The sequence below is a fragment of the Sciurus vulgaris genome (assembly GCF_902686455.1).
Source record: "Sciurus vulgaris genome assembly, chromosome: 1".
Classification (NCBI taxonomy): Eukaryota; Metazoa; Chordata; class Mammalia; order Rodentia; family Sciuridae; genus Sciurus; species Sciurus vulgaris.
This window is the reverse complement of record NC_136461.1, coordinates 18,404,008-18,420,609: the sequence shown is the minus strand read 5'-3', so window position 1 is coordinate 18,420,609 and position 16,602 is coordinate 18,404,008. Positions and strand designations below refer to the sequence as shown.

General features: G+C 49.5%; 1 protein-coding gene, 1 long non-coding RNA gene and 1 pseudogene across 3 annotated transcripts; 1 reads left to right on the top strand and 2 right to left on the bottom strand.

Moving 5' to 3' along the window:
* Positions 1-2,529: 2,529 nt before the first annotated feature.
* Positions 2,530-5,204, bottom strand: LOC306667566. The gene is made up of 2 exons (XR_013765604.1): positions 3,313-5,204; positions 2,530-2,725 (listed from the first exon to the last, which is right to left on the bottom strand). It is a non-coding gene; the product is annotated as an uncharacterized lncRNA (long non-coding RNA).
* A 2,024-nt stretch (positions 5,205-7,228) lies between these two features.
* On the bottom strand, positions 7,229-7,812 carry LOC306639625 (diphthamide biosynthesis protein 3-like; annotated as a pseudogene). Its single transcript has one exon. The product of its transcript is annotated as a diphthamide biosynthesis protein 3-like (transcript).
* Positions 7,813-10,035: 2,223 nt separating this feature from the next.
* Positions 10,036-16,596, top strand: SLC30A2 (solute carrier family 30 member 2). The gene is made up of 8 exons (XM_079103328.1): positions 10,036-10,174; positions 10,868-11,088; positions 11,606-11,752; positions 12,721-12,874; positions 13,374-13,551; positions 14,247-14,352; positions 15,534-15,668; positions 16,093-16,596. Exons 1-8 carry the CDS (start codon positions 10,125-10,127, stop codon positions 16,236-16,238), a joined length of 1,137 nt encoding a protein of 378 aa, XP_078959454.1. The 5' UTR covers positions 10,036-10,124; the 3' UTR covers positions 16,239-16,596.
* Positions 16,597-16,602: the final 6 nt, after the last annotated feature.

Sequence of the window (16,602 nt, the reverse complement as noted above, 5' to 3'; positions counted from 1 at the left end):
GGCCCTGAGCAATTCATTGAAACCCTGTCTCTAAATAAAATATAAAAAGAGCTGGGGATGTGACTCAGTGGTTAAGTGCCCCTGGGTTCAATCCCTGGTACAACAACAACAAAAAAGTCTGAATGCTTTAGCTGGCAGTCAAGTCCAAGGGTAGACAGAATAAAGGAAGATGGAAGCAAGCAGATGAAGAGGCACATGCACACGGAGGCTGCACCACCAGTGGGCCACAGCACACCAAAGCCCCGGCTGTTGCTTGGTCTGGGATGTTCCCAGGAGACCACATTGAACACTGCAGGCCCCCCTGGGGCAGCTAGAAGGCGTCTCATTGCTCACACCCTGTGTGAGGCTAGCCTCCGGTGGTGGCAGGAGTCCAAGCCTCCCTTGTCCAGTTGGAACTGGCTTGGAACTGTTGGGTTCCGTGGCTGAGGGCCTTGGCACACCACCAACCCACGACCAGCTTTCAGATGCGCACGCACAATGGCCAGGTGAGGTCAGCAGCAGTCCTGCCGTAAAGGAAGACAATGAACTTTAGAGAGCACCGTGTTGTCCCAGATGCCTGGGGACCTGCCTGACTCTGAGTCTCTCATGGCTTTTGCATCTCATTGCTTTTTGGTGGGTTGGATAAGTTAACCCATAAACCCCCAACTTAGGTGCCCAGAACTAGTCGATGATGGAACTCCCTTTAGGAGCCTGCGCTAGATCTTCCCATCTCCACCCACTTCCTAAGGTTAACTTGGTCCCTAACTCGGAATTCCAAGGAATTGGTCTCATTTCTAGTCCTTTCTCAATATTTTAATTTTTAAAAATTTGTGTAGCACACACATAAGAGCATCAAGGTAGTTACAAGGTTAATGGAACCCGGGTTATAAGGTAAAATGAAACCGTGTTCCTACCACTCAGGCCAAGGCAGAACACTGCCAGCCGCCAGGGCTGTCCTGTCTCCCTCCAGCAGAGCTCCTCCTACCTGAGATTAGACCCTGTCCTTTTTCAGACAATCATTCACTTGATTTTCTTGAGTTTTATCTCCCAAAGTATCTTCCCACAGAAGACCAAAAGAATTTGAAGCTAGAAAGAAGGTTCCCGTGCCCTGAAATCGCAAGAATCAGTCATGACCTGGGTACATTCTGTCTCCAGATGGCCTCTCCAAGTTACTGATTACATGGGAAGCAGACATTTCAGTCCCATATCTGTAACTTATGGGGGCAGGTGGAGGTCAGGTAAAGCTCTGCAGTCAGTTCCTTTAAATTCCAGGAAGAGCTGAGTGCGGTGGCCCACACCTGTAATTCCAGCGACTAGGGAGTCTGAGACAGGAGGATGGTAAATCGAGGTCGGTCTCAGCAACTTAGTGAGGCTCTGTTTCAAAATAAAAAATGAAAAGGGCTGAGGATGTGGCTCTGTGATAAAGTGCCCCAGGGTTAAATCTTTAGTAGGAAAAAAAAAAAAAGAAGATATCTGTTCATTGCAAATAAAAGGATTCCTCATTTGCTACACAAAAGGCTTTTCCTGTCCTTGCAAATTTGAACAGTTGAGACTGGTGTGTTCTTTCTTTGTTGCTGTTTTGGGTGTTGGGGATTCAAGCCAAGACTTCTTCTCACTTGCTAGGCAAGCGCTGGACCGCTGAGTTTCATTCCAGCCTCTAAGGAAGGATTCTTGATCCACAAACTTTAAGATCCTGTTGCAAGAGAGGAAAGCTGACTTGAGGGGGTTCTTCCACACATCTCGAATACAGTTCCATAGGCTGCTGCATCAGAATCACCAGGAAAGTTTTTTTTCCCCCTAAACCTTTAATTTTGGGAAATTTTTTAAATATCAAAAAGTAGAAAGAACAGAATAGTGTACCCCCACGTACCCATCACTCACTTTCTTTTCTTTGTTTCTTTTTTTTTTTTTTTTTAGTATTGGGGACTGAACCCAGGGGCATTTTACCACTGAGCCCTTTTTATCTTTTTATTTTGAGGCAGGGTTTGCTAAGTAACTAAGGCTGGTCTTGAACTTGCGATTCTCTTGCCTCAGCATTCCTAGTCACTGAATTACAGGCATCACCAAAGCGCCCGTCTGAAGTTTTGATTAATGACCTTTTTGGTTAGTTGAACTCTTGCAAATTGATTACAATGCATTCTGCATGGCATTCTGAAGATATGGGGGTGGGGGACCAACTTGGAACTCAGTTTCGTTGTTACACTCTCACAACAGGATTCTTTGCTGCACAAACCCAGCAAGCAATTGATTCTGCTGGTAGAAACCAGCTCTGGGTGTCTATACAATTCAACTCTAATACTGTCTACCTGGAGGACTATCTACCTGGAGAACTCAGTCCCTCCAAGACTACCCTTCCCCCCACTTTAGATGTCAATCACAAGCCCCAGATTGTTTTCACCTGTGCTTCTGACCCGCTGACTATAAATTGGGGTTCCCAGCTCCTTGAGTTTGATTAATTTGAGCAGCTCACAGAGCTCAGGGAAGTGCTGATTTACATTTACCAGTTTACTACAAAGGATGTTACAAAGGATACAGCAAATGCCATAGTGGAATATAGCCCTTATGCCACTGTGATTGACTTTTTTTTTTTTTTTTTTTTGTGCTGGGGATTGAACCCAGGGCCTTGTGCATGCAAGACAGGCACTCTACCAACTGAGTTATATCCCCAGCCCTGTGATTGATTTTTAAAACAGACAAGTTTCTTTCTCTTCCTCTCTCCCTGCTCCTCCCTAATCTCTCCCCCTCCCTAATCTCAGGGTGTGTGGAACATAAGTGAAGCCATATTGAATTAATGTTTTGAAGTGAAAGGTTGTTTTGAAGTGAAATGATGTTTTGAAGTGACTAAGTAAAACATATAAAAAGTAAATAACAGCAAAAACCAAACATGTAAGGCGCACGGTGACAAGATACCCGTGACGTCAGAGTGTGACTAGTGTGATATTAGTAAGATGTTTACAGACTTGTTTTGCAGTTTGTTTTGAAGGAAAACCATAAGAACTTAATGTAAAAACGAGAAAAATATTTACTTAGATGTTTTGACACTTGTTGACATGACTAAGGCATTAGGCCACGACTTGTAATAGCATAAAAGGCCTGGGACGCGAGAGCTCAGAGAGAACGCAGACTGCTAGACATCTGTTGCGTCTGACATCTCGGAGCACAGCACCCGACGCTAGCGTTCTCCCCAGCCTCGCGACCAGGACCTGCGTGTGATCTGCAATCAATAAAATTCTCCTGTGTTGAGAGCCATCCGTGAGTCATTCGTTTATTATCCGCGTCCTCTGGCAGCCACTGGAGCTATAGGCACCACGCTGCTCGGGACACAGGGGAAACAGGATTACCTTTCTTCCCCATTTAGGCAGATTTTTCTGTCCCTCCATAGGAATGAAGTAATCCAGACTTTGGGGATGGCACCAGAAGAGCTCAGGAATGACTGACTCCCAAATTAACAAGTGACAACAGAAAATTAACAACTCCAACAGAGAACACATGGACTGGAGCTTTAAATCAGCTCTTTAAAAGCCCCTGTTTCTGCAGAATCACAGCCCTTGGGACTGGAGTCCCCTGTGCTCCTTTACTAGCAAAGCAATAAATCTTCTTTATTCTTTTTCTTAAAACTGTGTCCTTGTTCTTGGATTGGCATCGGGGACAAGGACCGAGCTTTTGGTAACAAAGAGACACATAGGGCAAGGCGTGTGGGAAGGGGTTCTGAGTTTCCACGCCCTCTTCCAAGCACACCACCCTCTAGGAGTCTCCAAGTGTTTGGTTATCTGGAAGCTTCCCGAATCCTGTCCTTTGGAGTTTATGGAGACCGTTTTATAAGCATGATGGAAGCCTGCATAACCATGTAGACATGTGATTGAGCAAAATAGTAGCGAACTGGAGTTTTGAGATGAGATTAGATTCCCCACTTCACCAATTTCTTTCTGGGTTCTTGTCTCACAAATTCGAAGAATAAACTCCATGGACAATCAAGGAAGGAAGAGTAAAAGGAGCAGGATTTATTTAAGCGAGAAGAGAGAACTCCCCTTATGCGGGAGGGGGCCTACAGCAGAAAAACCCATTTCGGCGTGTAGCTTAGGAGTTTACGTATAGTTCAGGGTAGAGCTTGGAGCAAAATCTTTGTAGAACAGGCCCTGAAAAAGTGTCAAGGCTAAGGCCTCCCCACGACCTCCAGGGGTTCACCCCCACCTTCCACCTCTGAGGCAAAGGAGTTGGCTGGAGGTGTTCCCACAGGGGCGCCTCAAGGTCTTTTACATTTGAAATAGGTCTCGATGGTGCTCATTAATTTGTCTACCGGGTAGCTTCCGGGTGTGTTCCTGTGTTTGAATAAGATTGACCATTGATATTCTCTTTTTTTGTACTGGGGATTGAACCCAGGGGCACTTAACCACTGAGTGACATCCCCAGCCCCACCCCCTTTATTTTTGTATTTCATTTAGAGACGGGGTCTTCTTGCGTTGCTTAGGGCCTCGACCATTGATATTCTATTCAGTGTGACCAGATGCCACCAGACTGGCAGGGGAAACCCAAAGCGTCTTGGGGGCTTGGATACTTGTTGGCTTCTCAGCCGTAGCATTCCTTCCTCTAGGGTATGGGGCAGGGCCTGCTGGAATTGAGTGGGTCTTGTGACTGACCGTCAGACAAGGGTAGGTCAGAGAATGTTTTTATTGCCAGCTTCCAGGCAGAGAGGTGGGGAGAGATTAGAGTTTCTTTGTCATACCTCGTGGAAGGGCAGTTCTAGTTTCTATGGTCTGCCTTAAGAAGGGAGTTATGAGTCAGGGACAGTGGACAAAACCCAGAATATACGTACATCATAATATTACGTGCACTATGTAGTGGCTTAAATCTGCTGTAAAATTTTTTATAAAATAAATATATGGCCAGGTGTGGTGACACATGCCTGTAGATCCAGGGACCCAGGAGGCTGAAGCCAAAGAATCACACATTTGAGAGAGCTTCAGCAATTTAGTGAGACCCTCAGCCACTTAGGAAGACCCTGCTTCAAAATAAAAAGTAAAAAGGACTGGGTACTTTGCTCAGTGGAAATTAACAGCGGTCCACCTAACGCTTTGAATATAGCCCTTCCTGCTCTGCTACTGCAACTTATTTATTTAGTACCAGGGTTTGAACTCAGAGGCACTCAACCACTGAGTCACATCCCCACCCCTATTTTGTATTTTATTTAAAGACAGTTGCTTAGCACCTCCCTGTTGCTGGGGCTGGTTTTATTTTTTTATTTTTATTTTTTTTTCAAGTTTATAAAGGTTTTAATTATCCATTCCATTCCAGTAAGCTCCCACACCTGAAATGAGAACTGACAGTTGAAAACCTTCTGACCCCATCTCCTATACCTGCACAGGTGAGGGATCCACTGGCCTGGTTGGCCTCAGACTCCAGAGCTAAGCAGAGACTGGGTTAAATCATAAATCAGTTCACAGAGGTGCCCCACAAATGTCTGTGGGGCTAAATAAGGCACAAGCATCACTCAGAACTCCAGTCACACCTGAAAAACCTTGGTTTTACTTTCTGCTTACTATAGGATTAATTCCTGGTATGTTCTTTCTCAAACTTAACACAGTTGCTTTAAAACAAAATCATTCTATTATTGCAGTATATCAACAATCACTGACTGCGAAAGCTGTTTATATTTCTTTTCTCCTGGGATGTTTGAACTTGGGCAACTTTCTTCCTGTTCTATGCTCACAGTAGACCTACATCAAGGTTGTCTGTTCATCGGCAGGAGAGAAAGTTTATGTTAGCACCACCTATGATGAGCATGGGACAGTTCATTTCTCTTTGCAGGTCGCTGCCACCAGAATCAACCTGTACCCTGCTCTGTTCATCTGAGCAGTCACTTTGTTTTCAAAGAGTATGGATTATTTCTGGGCTGACAGTGTTCCAAAGAGTCAATGAGATTTCTCACTGTATCACAAATGCACCATATAACGTACCAATTACGTCTAGCGTACAATTTTGATTTATTATGTCTCAACCTAATGCCTGCATATAGCCATGCTGCTGCAAGATTAAAAAAAAAAAAGTCCACTTATTTTAATTTAAACTTCCAAGGAGTGTATAGTTCATTTATCAATCAGTGTAGAACACTGATACTCTAGTATGCTTTTCTAATTACAGGAGCCACCCAAAACAACTTGCCAGTTATCAGTGCATTTTCATATATGCAGCAAAGTTGTGTTTATAATGGAAATTTTCCAATTTTCTCATGATTCTAATTTCCTGCTACTCTCAGCACTCTAGCAAAGGAAGACCAGTAGTCTATCTTCATATATTTCTCTTCTCCATGGCAACACTTCTCTGTAGGAGTGCATGTTTGGTTTGGTTGCATGCTATAGAGGCTTATTAGATGTGTCCATATGGATGTATTTACTCAGAACAGGCCTCCCATTTTCAAGTTCATTCTCCACTGTAAATGCTTTATTTTTTAGTAGTGACACAATACTGTGATAGGCTAAAAGCACTGGCACCAGTCACAGAGACTTGGCCTTAACCCCTCTATGAACTACAATTTCATTAACTTTATCAGAAAATAAACAAAATTCCAAATACAAAAATATTTGCTTTGATCTGGTAAAATAATTAAAGCATTCATTTGCTAACTTGGCCCATTTAACTCCTCTCATTAACAACTTTGCTTCCTTTTTTTTTTTTTTTTTTAAATCGTGTCATGATTTTTAAGGAACATAAGGAATCGCCACTTCTTTGACTCTTTCACTTTAGACTTTTCTTCCTTATTCACTAACTTGTGTGATGGAGAAACTGTAGCCCATCTTTTCTCTTACTAGAACTCTGTGCATGAAGTGTAACACAAATGACATGCTAAACAGAACATGAACATTCTAATAATGGCAAGACTGGAGAGACTGGCTTGGTGAGGGAATCCGAAGTGCAGTACTGATGAAGCAACGGATTTTCTTTAAGTTAGAATAATAAAGCTGATTCAAATTTCAAAGAAAGGGCTAATTTTAACCATCTTAGAAACTAATTAAAAATATAATCTCATTTTAACTAAGAAATCCTAATGACTGAGGTAGATGATGCTGTTATCAGATACAGAATTAGGTTTAAGGTATAAACATAATAACTAAGGGAAAGAAAGCACTGATTTAAAATTATCTTCCACATTGCTCTATGTAAATTTATGATTACACAAATGGTATGCCTTTACGCCATGTACAAACAGAGAAACAACATGTACCCCATTTGTTTACAATAAAATAAAAAAATTATCTTCCTTTAAATTCAGGTGGATAATTAAGAATGCTTCCAATTCAATGTTCTAAACATGAAATCCGGGTATGACATGTCTGGGGCTCACTTCTCTATTTGAAGATGAATTCAGCAGTTGGTGAAAAGATCCACATGAAAAAAGAATGGCAATCCACAAAACAGCTGTCCCCTTGAAAAAAATCAGCTTCTCTGCATTTGATATTTCCATCTGGGCTCATTCTTAACTGTTCAGGATGTGGATTCCTGAAGGTTTCTTCAGCATTTTACTAATTCTTTGTTGGTTGAAGGGGCTGGGACTGTTTCTCCACACATAAATTGATCTTTGTCATAAATCACTTTTGTAATGAGAGAGCAGCTAGGACAGGTTGCCACGTCCATTCTCCAAATCTTCCTTGGTGATGGAAAAGTTATCCCCACACGGGCAGGGGTAGAAATACGTTTCGGAGTCCTCGTCATATTGGAAGTCCTCGATCTCCACCTCGTCGTGAAACACCGCCATGGTCGTCGGGGCCGGCAAAACACTGCCGCCCCGGCCGTCCTACAGCTCCTCTAGTTGGTCTAACTTTCTCAAGGCCGGCCCGGAACTGGGGCTGGTTTTAAATTCAAGATCTTCCTGTCTCAGCCTCCCAACCTGCTGGGATTACAGATGTGTGCCTCCAGGCCCGGCTTGCAATTTATTTTAAAAATTGACATGTTTTTCTCTTCTTCTCTCCCCCTCCCTTATCTCAGGGGAAACAGGATTACCTTTCTTCCAATTTGTAAATCTGCATTTACTGAGACTTTACAATGTGCTTCCCGTTATCCAGAACAGAATAAGACTAAAAAAAACTTTTTTTTTTTTTTTTTTTTTTTTTTAATTCTGGTATTGGGGATTGAATCCAGGGCCCTCTGTGACTGAACTTCAGTCCAGCCCCCACCCTTTTAAAATTATCCCAGATTTTTGTGTGTGTGTTTTTCTGACAATTGAAACCAGGGGCGCTTAACCACTTAGCCATATCCCCAGCCCTTTTCATATTTTATTTAGAGTCAGGTTCTTGCTGAGTTGCTTAGGGCCTCACTAAGTTGCTGAGGCTGGCTTTGAACTTTCAATCCTCCTGCCTCAGCCTCCCAAGACACTGGGATTATAGGTGTATGCACAGCTAAACACTTTTTATTTTTTATTTTGAGACAGGATCTCACTAAGTCACTTAGGGCCTTGCTAAATTGCTGAGGCTGGCTTTGAACTTGTGATCCTCCTGTTTCAGCCTCCCCAGTTTCTGGGATTATCAGGCATGCACCATCCTGCCCAGTATCATAGCTGTTTTTTAAATTTCATTTTGAGAAAGGATCTCATTAAGTTGCTGAGACTGGCCTTGAACTTGAGATCCTCTCAGCAGCCAGCCTCAGCCTCCAGAGGACCTGAGATTATAGGTGTGTGCCACCAAGCCCAGTTATGATCGACATTCCTTAACTGAAGAGTCTTTATTTCCTTAATGTAAATTTCTGGTAGTAGTGTTATAGGTGAACATTTTTAATTGATGGTTTTGATACAGAGCTAAACTGAACTGTCGCCAGTACCAAATTCATTCCTGCTCTTGAAGTGTTTATAATCTAGTGGGGAGGCCAGGTGATTACCTGTCTTAGATGACCTGCAGGGGTCCTCAAATTTTACTATGCAGAAACCAGTTCCCATGGGGGCAGAAGGGGGCTCTCTATGTAGAAAGAGCTTGTTGGGGACCTGACCGCAGGGAGGTAGCCAGCAAGAAATACTTTCTACCTTGAAAGCCCTCGCCGTAGGCCAGCATGGGGGCCACAGGAATAATTGTAGTAGGGCACTGCCTTAAGCGTCCTTAAGCGGGTGGGGCACCAAGCTGACAACCCGGCACATGCTTGGCTCCTTCTGCCTGCGTCTTCCAGGAGTTTGCTTGTCCGATATTCTGGGCTCCTGGTGAGGGGGCTGGGTGGAACCGAAGAAGGGATGGTTCAGTTCTGCCCAGGTGGCAATTGTTAATGAACGCGACACTACACATCTGTGATGCCCAAGCACGAATTCTGTAGGGCTGGAGGTAAAGCCATTCATTTCGGATTCTAATCAGGGCGGGTAAAGAGAGGACGCACTAAGTCGGGCGCGACGGCGCATGCCTGCAATTTCAGACTCGAGAGCCCGAGGCAGGAGGATTGCAAGTTCAAGGCCAACCTCAGCAATTTAGCATCATGCTGCGCCCTCAGGATTAGCCTCCACCTGAGTTGGAGGATAATAACGCACGACGACCTCAGAAGTCACCCCCCGCCCCCCGCCCCAGGAGGGGTAAAAATGATCAAGCCCAGAGCAGTCTCCAGTCGGCGTCGGGGGAGAAACGTCCGTAGCCCCCGGAGTACCTATTCCGAAGCGTTGAACCACATTCCTGCTCTCAGAGTAACCAAAGTGGATTTCTAGAAACAAAGACCCCATAACTTTTCCGTGGGGCGGAAGAAGGAGCGCAGCTGTCACCTAGTCCTAAGTTAGCAACACCAAGCAACCGCGCGGCGCTAAGCCGGCTAGGCTTTTTGGTCGCTGGCAAGGCAGCTCCTGGGGGCTCAGGGGCACTGGGAACCGGTGCGCCCGGCAGCGCCGCGACGCCCTTTGCAGCCGGCCCCTACCCCTCCCCGCCGTTTTTGCACACGACGCTCAGCGGGCTGCTTCACACGGGGTGGCAAGAGCCGGGGATAAAGCCGGCGGGCGGGCGCGGAGCGCAGCGGCTGGCTCGGAGTCGTGGAGAGCTGGCGCCCCGGGCGAGAGCGGCCGCTGCAGGGGGACGGCGGGCGCGGCGGCAGGGACCTCGTGACAGGTGGCAGGGTGCGGTGCGGCCGAGACCTCCGCGCACAACTTCTAGAGCTCACGACTTCAGGACTCAGTTCGGGGCGCGCGGGTCCCCATGGAGGCCATGGAGAAGCAGCACCTGTTGGACTGCAAGCGCGAAGTCCGGTAAGGCGAGAGCCGGGGAGAGAGGGGAGTCGGGCGGCATCAGACGCAGCTCCTCCTTGGCCGCCGGCTGCGGTTGGTTTTGTCGGCGGCTGGAACTGGGACCACGTGGGAGGGGTGGAGTGAGTCAAGGGAAGGAGGCCGTGACTCCAGGGCCCAGGGATCACTTCTCTTCTCCTGGGAGAGTTCGGTACTGCTTGTCCCTTGCCTCCCCGTGGGGGAAGGTCGTCGGATGTTGGGGCCCCACCCCCCAGCCCAGCACTTTGCCCCAGGGCAGACCCGCTCCGAGCGGGCTCTGAGCGGGCCCCGCGTTCCCTAGTACGCCGGAGAGGGGGAGGCTCTGCTTCTGTCCCTGAGACCCAGCTCCGTTCTTTCTCCTCGCTCGACTGGACGGCCTGCCCCTTGGCCAGTTCCCAAGGTCACTACTCCAGTCCTTGGAAAGGATCGGGGAGGGAACAGTGTATTCACCCCCACCCTCCACCAAGGCCCCTAGACTCCCATTCCCTTAGCATCTCCCTCTGAACGCAGCCTTCCCACCTTTTAGCCACCCACAGGGACTTCTGAACTTGGAGTGCCTTTAGCTAGTCTTCCCTTCATCACGTTGGAACGCCAAGGCTCCACAGAGATGGGCTGGAGTCAGCCCTCCTTGCCACCACCTCCCAGCTGAGTGTTCTCTCTTCCTTTCTCCCTGGCCAGGTCATACTTAGGATCTCTGTGGCAGGATGGGACTGGCTGGATGTCTCTCCCCCAGCCTGGGCTGAACTTGCAGGCTGTTGAGCTGGACACCAGGAGCAACCATTACTGCCATGCCCAGAAGGATCCTGACCTTCACTGTGACCCCAAGAAGGAGCGGGCCCGACGCCAGCTCTATGTGGCCTCTGCCATCTGCCTGGTGTTCATGATCGGAGAAGTCATCGGTAAGGGCTTCTGTGCTTATTAAATGAAGCAGGCAAGTGGGCAGTCTGGTTGTTCTCAATATCACCCTAGTCCCAGGTACTGAGCCCTCTGTGCTAAGTCCTCTGCGGGTACGTTACCTATGCAACCTCAGCTATCATACATGCTGTTATTCTCCTTATTTTACAGGTGATGAAACTGAGGCATGTTAGGTTAAGTAACCTTTCAAAGGTCACACATCTCTAGTAAATAAGGAAGGTCTGAATGCCTCCAGGGAAAAGAGCATTCTACTATGTTTTCCAGTCCCTATCTGAACTTGATTTTCATACTCACCCTCTAAGATGTTAACCCATTTCACAGAGAGTGGAAGTTGAGGCTCAGAGTATAAATCCCTTGCTCTTGGTTGTACAGCTAATGTGTGGAGAGGTCTTGAATTCGGTGTCTTTTTCCAGAATCTGTGGGTCTCCCTGCTGCACAGCCCAGGGAGTTGGCTCTTTGGGGGACTGATCAGGACCCTCACCCTCCTGGTCTTGCCCTTAGGTGGGTACCTGGCGCACAGCCTGGCCATCATGACAGATGCAGCCCACCTGCTCACTGACTTTGCCAGCATGCTCATCAGTCTCTTTTCCCTCTGGATGTCTTCCCGACCAGCCACCAAGACCATGAACTTCGGCTGGCAACGAGCTGGTGAGGACCCCCGTAGGGCTGGAGATGGGGTTGAGAGAGGGTGGGTCAGAACAGGGATTCTTGGGGTGGATGCCTGAGTAAAGTCCGGAGGGTGACTTGGATGGACAGAGAAGACGTCAACCATGGCCTCTGTCCTCTGAGAACTCCCAGTCTGCTGGGGTAGCCCTGGTTCCAGTCATCCAGTAGCTCCTGGTCTTCAGGGAAGCCACGTTCACCTTCTGAAGGAAGCAGTGGCTCAGGAACTCCAAGAACAAATGACAATGGCATTAACGCAGCACATAACTCCTTGGATCAACTCGGGGAGGGGAAGTCGGCAAATCCTGCTGGAAGACGCAGGCTTTAAGTGATCTGTCCCCTTTTGGCAGCCTCCTCACTTCCCTCTACCCCGGGGATGGCCCAGCCGCTCCTCTCAGAAGTCTGTTTGACGGCTGAGCAAAAGGAATTATTTTCATAAATCGGTTTCTTTCCATATAAAAAGAACAAAGCTGACCCAGATGAGGATTGTTTGTTTGTTTTTTTCCCCTGGTACTGGGGTTTGAACCCAGGGGCACTCAATCACTGAGCCACAACCCCAGCCCTCAGATGATTCTTAGTCGGCATAATGGCATAGGTCTGCAGAGACCTTCCAGCTGAGGTGGGTGTGGATCACAAGTCTGAGGCCAATCTGGCAATTTAGCAAGACCCTGTCTCACAATAAAGTTTTAAAAGTGCTGGGGATGTAACTCAGTGATACTGTGCCAGCCTACCACATGTGGGGCTCTGGGTCCACCCCCAGTCCCACAAATAGCTCTGACATTCTCAGGTATATGAGTGGCGGGAAAGGTGCCAGCCACCCCTTCTGTGAAGCCTAGTGGGACCCAGGCCCTGGCCTTGCAGAGGGGAGGGGAGAGCATGGAGCTGGGGAGGCCCCCTCAGCCATAGAGCCCCATGCTTAGGTTGGTTTTGGGGGTCGGGTTCTTCTTCCCCAGAGATCCTGGGAGCCCTGCTCTCTGTGCTGTCCATCTGGGTCGTGACGGGGGTGCTGGTGTACCTGGCTGTGGAGCGACTGGTCTCTGGGGACTACGAGATCGAAGGGGGGACCATGCTGATCACGTCAGGTTGTGCTGTGGCCGTGAACATCATGTGAGTGTGATTCCCTGTGTGTGGCCCCTTCGTACCTTGGCCTGTTCTTGGGGGAAGGAGGCCATGCCCTGCAGTGGAAAGGGATGAGTTTGGTTGGTGCAGATGTGCCTACAGGCATAATCCAGATCTTTTTTCAAGCTGATGTGACTGAACTGGTCTCAGTGGAAGAGGTGTTGTGTAGAGAAAGGGAGTGTCATTTGGGCTCACTCCCTTGTGCAGTGGCCTTGGTTTCCCCATTTGTGACATGGTGGGTGAACTAGATGATTCTGCCTGCCCTCCTGTTCTGAGCTTGTCTTTGGGCATTGCCATGCCGGGACTCAGCCTGGCATTGGAGCCGTACCCCTTTCCCCTTCTCAGGTGCTCTGAACCGAGACCACACGGGCTGGGCTCTCACTTGGCTAGAGTGTGGGGGCTTAAGATTTTTGCCCCACAGATTTGGGTGATTCGAAGCCTCTGCTGCTACCTCGGTGAGCCTCGGGCTTTGTCTCCACTTCTGTAGAATGGGGTTGACACTTCACCAATCTGGCCATGGGCACAGTCACAGCCATGGACACAGCCATGACGACGCCAACCAGCAGCAAGAGAACCCCAGTGTCCGAGCCGCCTTCATCCACGTGATTGGGGACTTTTTGCAGAGCTTGGGTGTCCTGGTGGCAGCCTATATTTTATATTTCAAGGTCAGAGCCAGGAACAGGAAGGAGGGTGGGGCAAGGGCAGGGGAGTGTAGATCACCTGGGGCTCCTCTCTGCACCGGCCCTTTCCAGATTCTAGCTCCTTCCTGGCTTGTGGCAAAAGGCTGGGGAGAGGGAAGGAATGTTTGTCCAATGCCTGCCAAAAATCAGCACCTCTGATCTTCACACAACCCTGAAGGGTGGTTGGTGGTAGTGTTTTGTGCAGCTCAGAAAGTTTTGGTGATTTGCAAAATGGCATACAGCTGGTTAGTTGTGGAACCATGTTCCAGCTCGGGACTGTGTGTTGCCCGTCACAGAGGCCATGAGGCATTGTGGGAAGGCCAGGCATTTGATTTGAAGCTGTGTAATGCTGAGTGAGTTGCTTGCTCTCACTGAGTCTCAATTTCCCTATCTGTAAAATGAGGGCGGTGGGCCAGATGCTGAGATTGTTTTGTGTTTAGCTCTGCGCATGTCTCAGCCCTTCAGGGAAGGATACGTAGGAAGGGCCTGGGCCTGGTCCTGTGCTGTGTTCTGTCCTGCCTGTTGTGGAATATAGAGGAGAGACTGGGAGGCTGGGCCAGGGTGAGGCTCACGTCCATCTGACAGAGGGAACCCCTCTCCCTGACAGGGCTGGGTTGGAGGGGAGAAGGGAAGCTGAAGAGGTGGCTGAACCCCAAATTTGCCTTCCGCTTCTCCTGTAGCCAGAGTACAAGTATGTGGACCCCATCTGCACCTTCCTCTTCTCCCTCCTGGTCCTGGGAACCACCTTGACCATCCTGAGGGATGTGATCCTGGTGCTGATGGAAGGTAACTTGGATTTGGGGCTTCCTTTTGGCTCTTGGCTGTCCAGCTTTAGCAGCCTTAAATGGGGAGAGGGAGGGGGCTTCGGCACCTTGTTGGCAGCAGAATCTGGACCTCGTCATTCCGTGGAAATCTTCCTGGGGCCCCAGGTTGATCTTGGCCTAAGCTGGGCCCTCAGGTATCCCAGTTCCTGGAACTGTCCCCAGCCCAAGGGTGCCTTCTCCCCCACTGGGCATGTCCCCTGCATACTCAGGTGGCTTCTGGGTGATGTCTGTAGCACCTGGAGTTCCAGGCCGACCCCAGGCACGTCCTCCGTGTCTAGTTATCCTCCCCCAGGAAGAGAGGGCCAGGTTGTGCTCCCATGGCACAGGGAACAGACAGAGGCTCAGAAGGGGGTGGTCAGCATGGGGGACAAGGCCCCCGCAGGCCTTCCCTGCAGCATCACAGGGCCCGAACCTCGCCCTGCCTCTGGAGGGGGGCTGCCCTGAATCACCAGCTCTTCACCCAGGCTGTCTCGTGCTTGTGGCCTTGGGTCCTGGGCCAAGGTCGCAGGTCTCTGTCTGGTCAGGGTCAGTCTGGACTGTCAGTGGGTGCTGACCTGGGGTTGGCAGGAGTATGAGACTTCAGGTCAGAGTTTGGAGCCCAAGAAGGTGACTGATCCAGATAAGACTGGCGTGGTGGTGGTGCCACCAGGTGGTCCAGGGGTTCTCAGGTTCCATCCTTTCCTTTTTTTCTTCCTCCCATTAAAAACCAGCCCTTATCAGTCATGTGCAGTGGCACACATCTGTAATCCTAGCAACCTGGGGAGGCTGAGGCAGGAGGACTGAAAGTTCAAAGCCAGCCTCAGCAACTCTAAGCAACTTAGTGAGACCCTGATTCTCAAAGTAAAAAATAAAAAGGGCTGGGAATGCAGCCCAATCCCAGTACCAAAGTGAACAAGCACTGGTCCAAGGCCTCCTGTGCTCCAGGCGCTGTTCTAGGGTGAGCAAAAAGCACGGTTCTACCCTCATGGAGTCTCCATCCTAGAGGAGGAAATAAATGAACATGATTATTTCAGAGGAGGACTGAGGAGGAAGACAGCAGGGGGCATGAGTTTGGGGAGGTGGAGGCAACACTGGACCTGCTGGCCAAGGAGGCAGCAGGGTAGGAGGGCAATTTCCTTTAGCCCCTGTCCCTGCCATCCTCAGGGACTCCCAAGGGCGTGGACTTCACAGCTGTTCGGGACCTGCTGCTGTCCGTGGAGGGGGTAGAAGCCTTGCACAGCCTGCATATCTGGGCGCTGACTGTGGCCCAGCCTGTGTTGTCTGTCCACATTGCCATTGGTGAGTGCTGGGGACTCAGTGGGGCGAGGGTTGAGGTGGCCAGGGCCCTGGATCAGTCCCCAGCAGGTCTCAGGTCTCCCAGAGCCCCTGGCCCAGGAGCACCTCATGCACATTAGTTCATTTGATCATCATGATCTCATTTATCCTTGAAAAAAACTGAGGCTGGGTGCCCTGGGGGCAGGTCCTTCCTTACCCAGGCCTTAAGTGAATTAACTGGCAGAAGAAGGCTGGGATTTGGCCTTACGGCTGCTCCTTTCCCTGCTTTCAGACTTGGGCTAGGGCTGGGGCCTGGGGGCTGCCTGGTGCAGGAGTGGAGTCCAGGGCTCTCCACGTTCATGATCCCCTGCCCTGTTCTGCTGGGTTAGCATGAGATTGGGGCTCCGGATCGTTCTGCAAGGCCAAGGTCTCTGGTGTCTTACTCCAGCTCAGAACGCAGACGCCCAGGCTGTTCTGAAGGCGGCCAGCACCTGCCTCCAGGGGAAGTTCTACTTCCACACTATCACCATCCAGATCGAGAACTATTCTGAGGACATGAAGGACTGTCAGGCGTGCCAAGGCCCCTCGGACTGACTGCCTAGCCAGGCACCAACGGAGGCATGGCCAGGACCTGCAGGCGGCTGGACTGAGCGTCCCGCAGGCTCCACCAGGACTCTGCCTACCCCGCTGTGTTATGCAGCAGGTTTGTAACACCTCTCTCTGCTCCGGGTCAGTGTGGAGCCCTGCCTACTCCAGGGGTGGGCCTCTTCCTGGCCTCCCCTGTTTGACAACAGCAAGCCCAAGGGTGGGGACTCAGCAGGTGTAAAGCGAGTGTGACTCAACTCCTGGACCCCCTGGGGCAGCTCCCGGTAGGTGCTAAGGCACAGCCTGGGACAGGGAAGGGGAGATTGGCCTCAAGGTGCCCTCACTGACCTGCATCTCCCACCTGCGTGATTGA

What these genes read in the sequence shown, in the direction of transcription:
- SLC30A2 (XM_079103328.1), top strand. Translation starts at nt 10,125, where the DNA reads ATGGAGGCCATGGAGAAGCAGCACCTGTTGGACTGCAAGCGCGAAGTC. An exon ending in GACTGCAAGCGCGAAGTCCG is followed by an intron (nt 10,175 to 10,867) that starts GTAAGGCGAGAG and finishes CTCCCTGGCCAG; the next exon opens with GTCATACTTAGGATCTCTGT. An exon ending in CTTCGGCTGGCAACGAGCTG is followed by an intron (nt 11,753 to 12,720) that starts GTGAGGACCCCC and finishes CTTCTTCCCCAG; the next exon opens with AGATCCTGGGAGCCCTGCTC.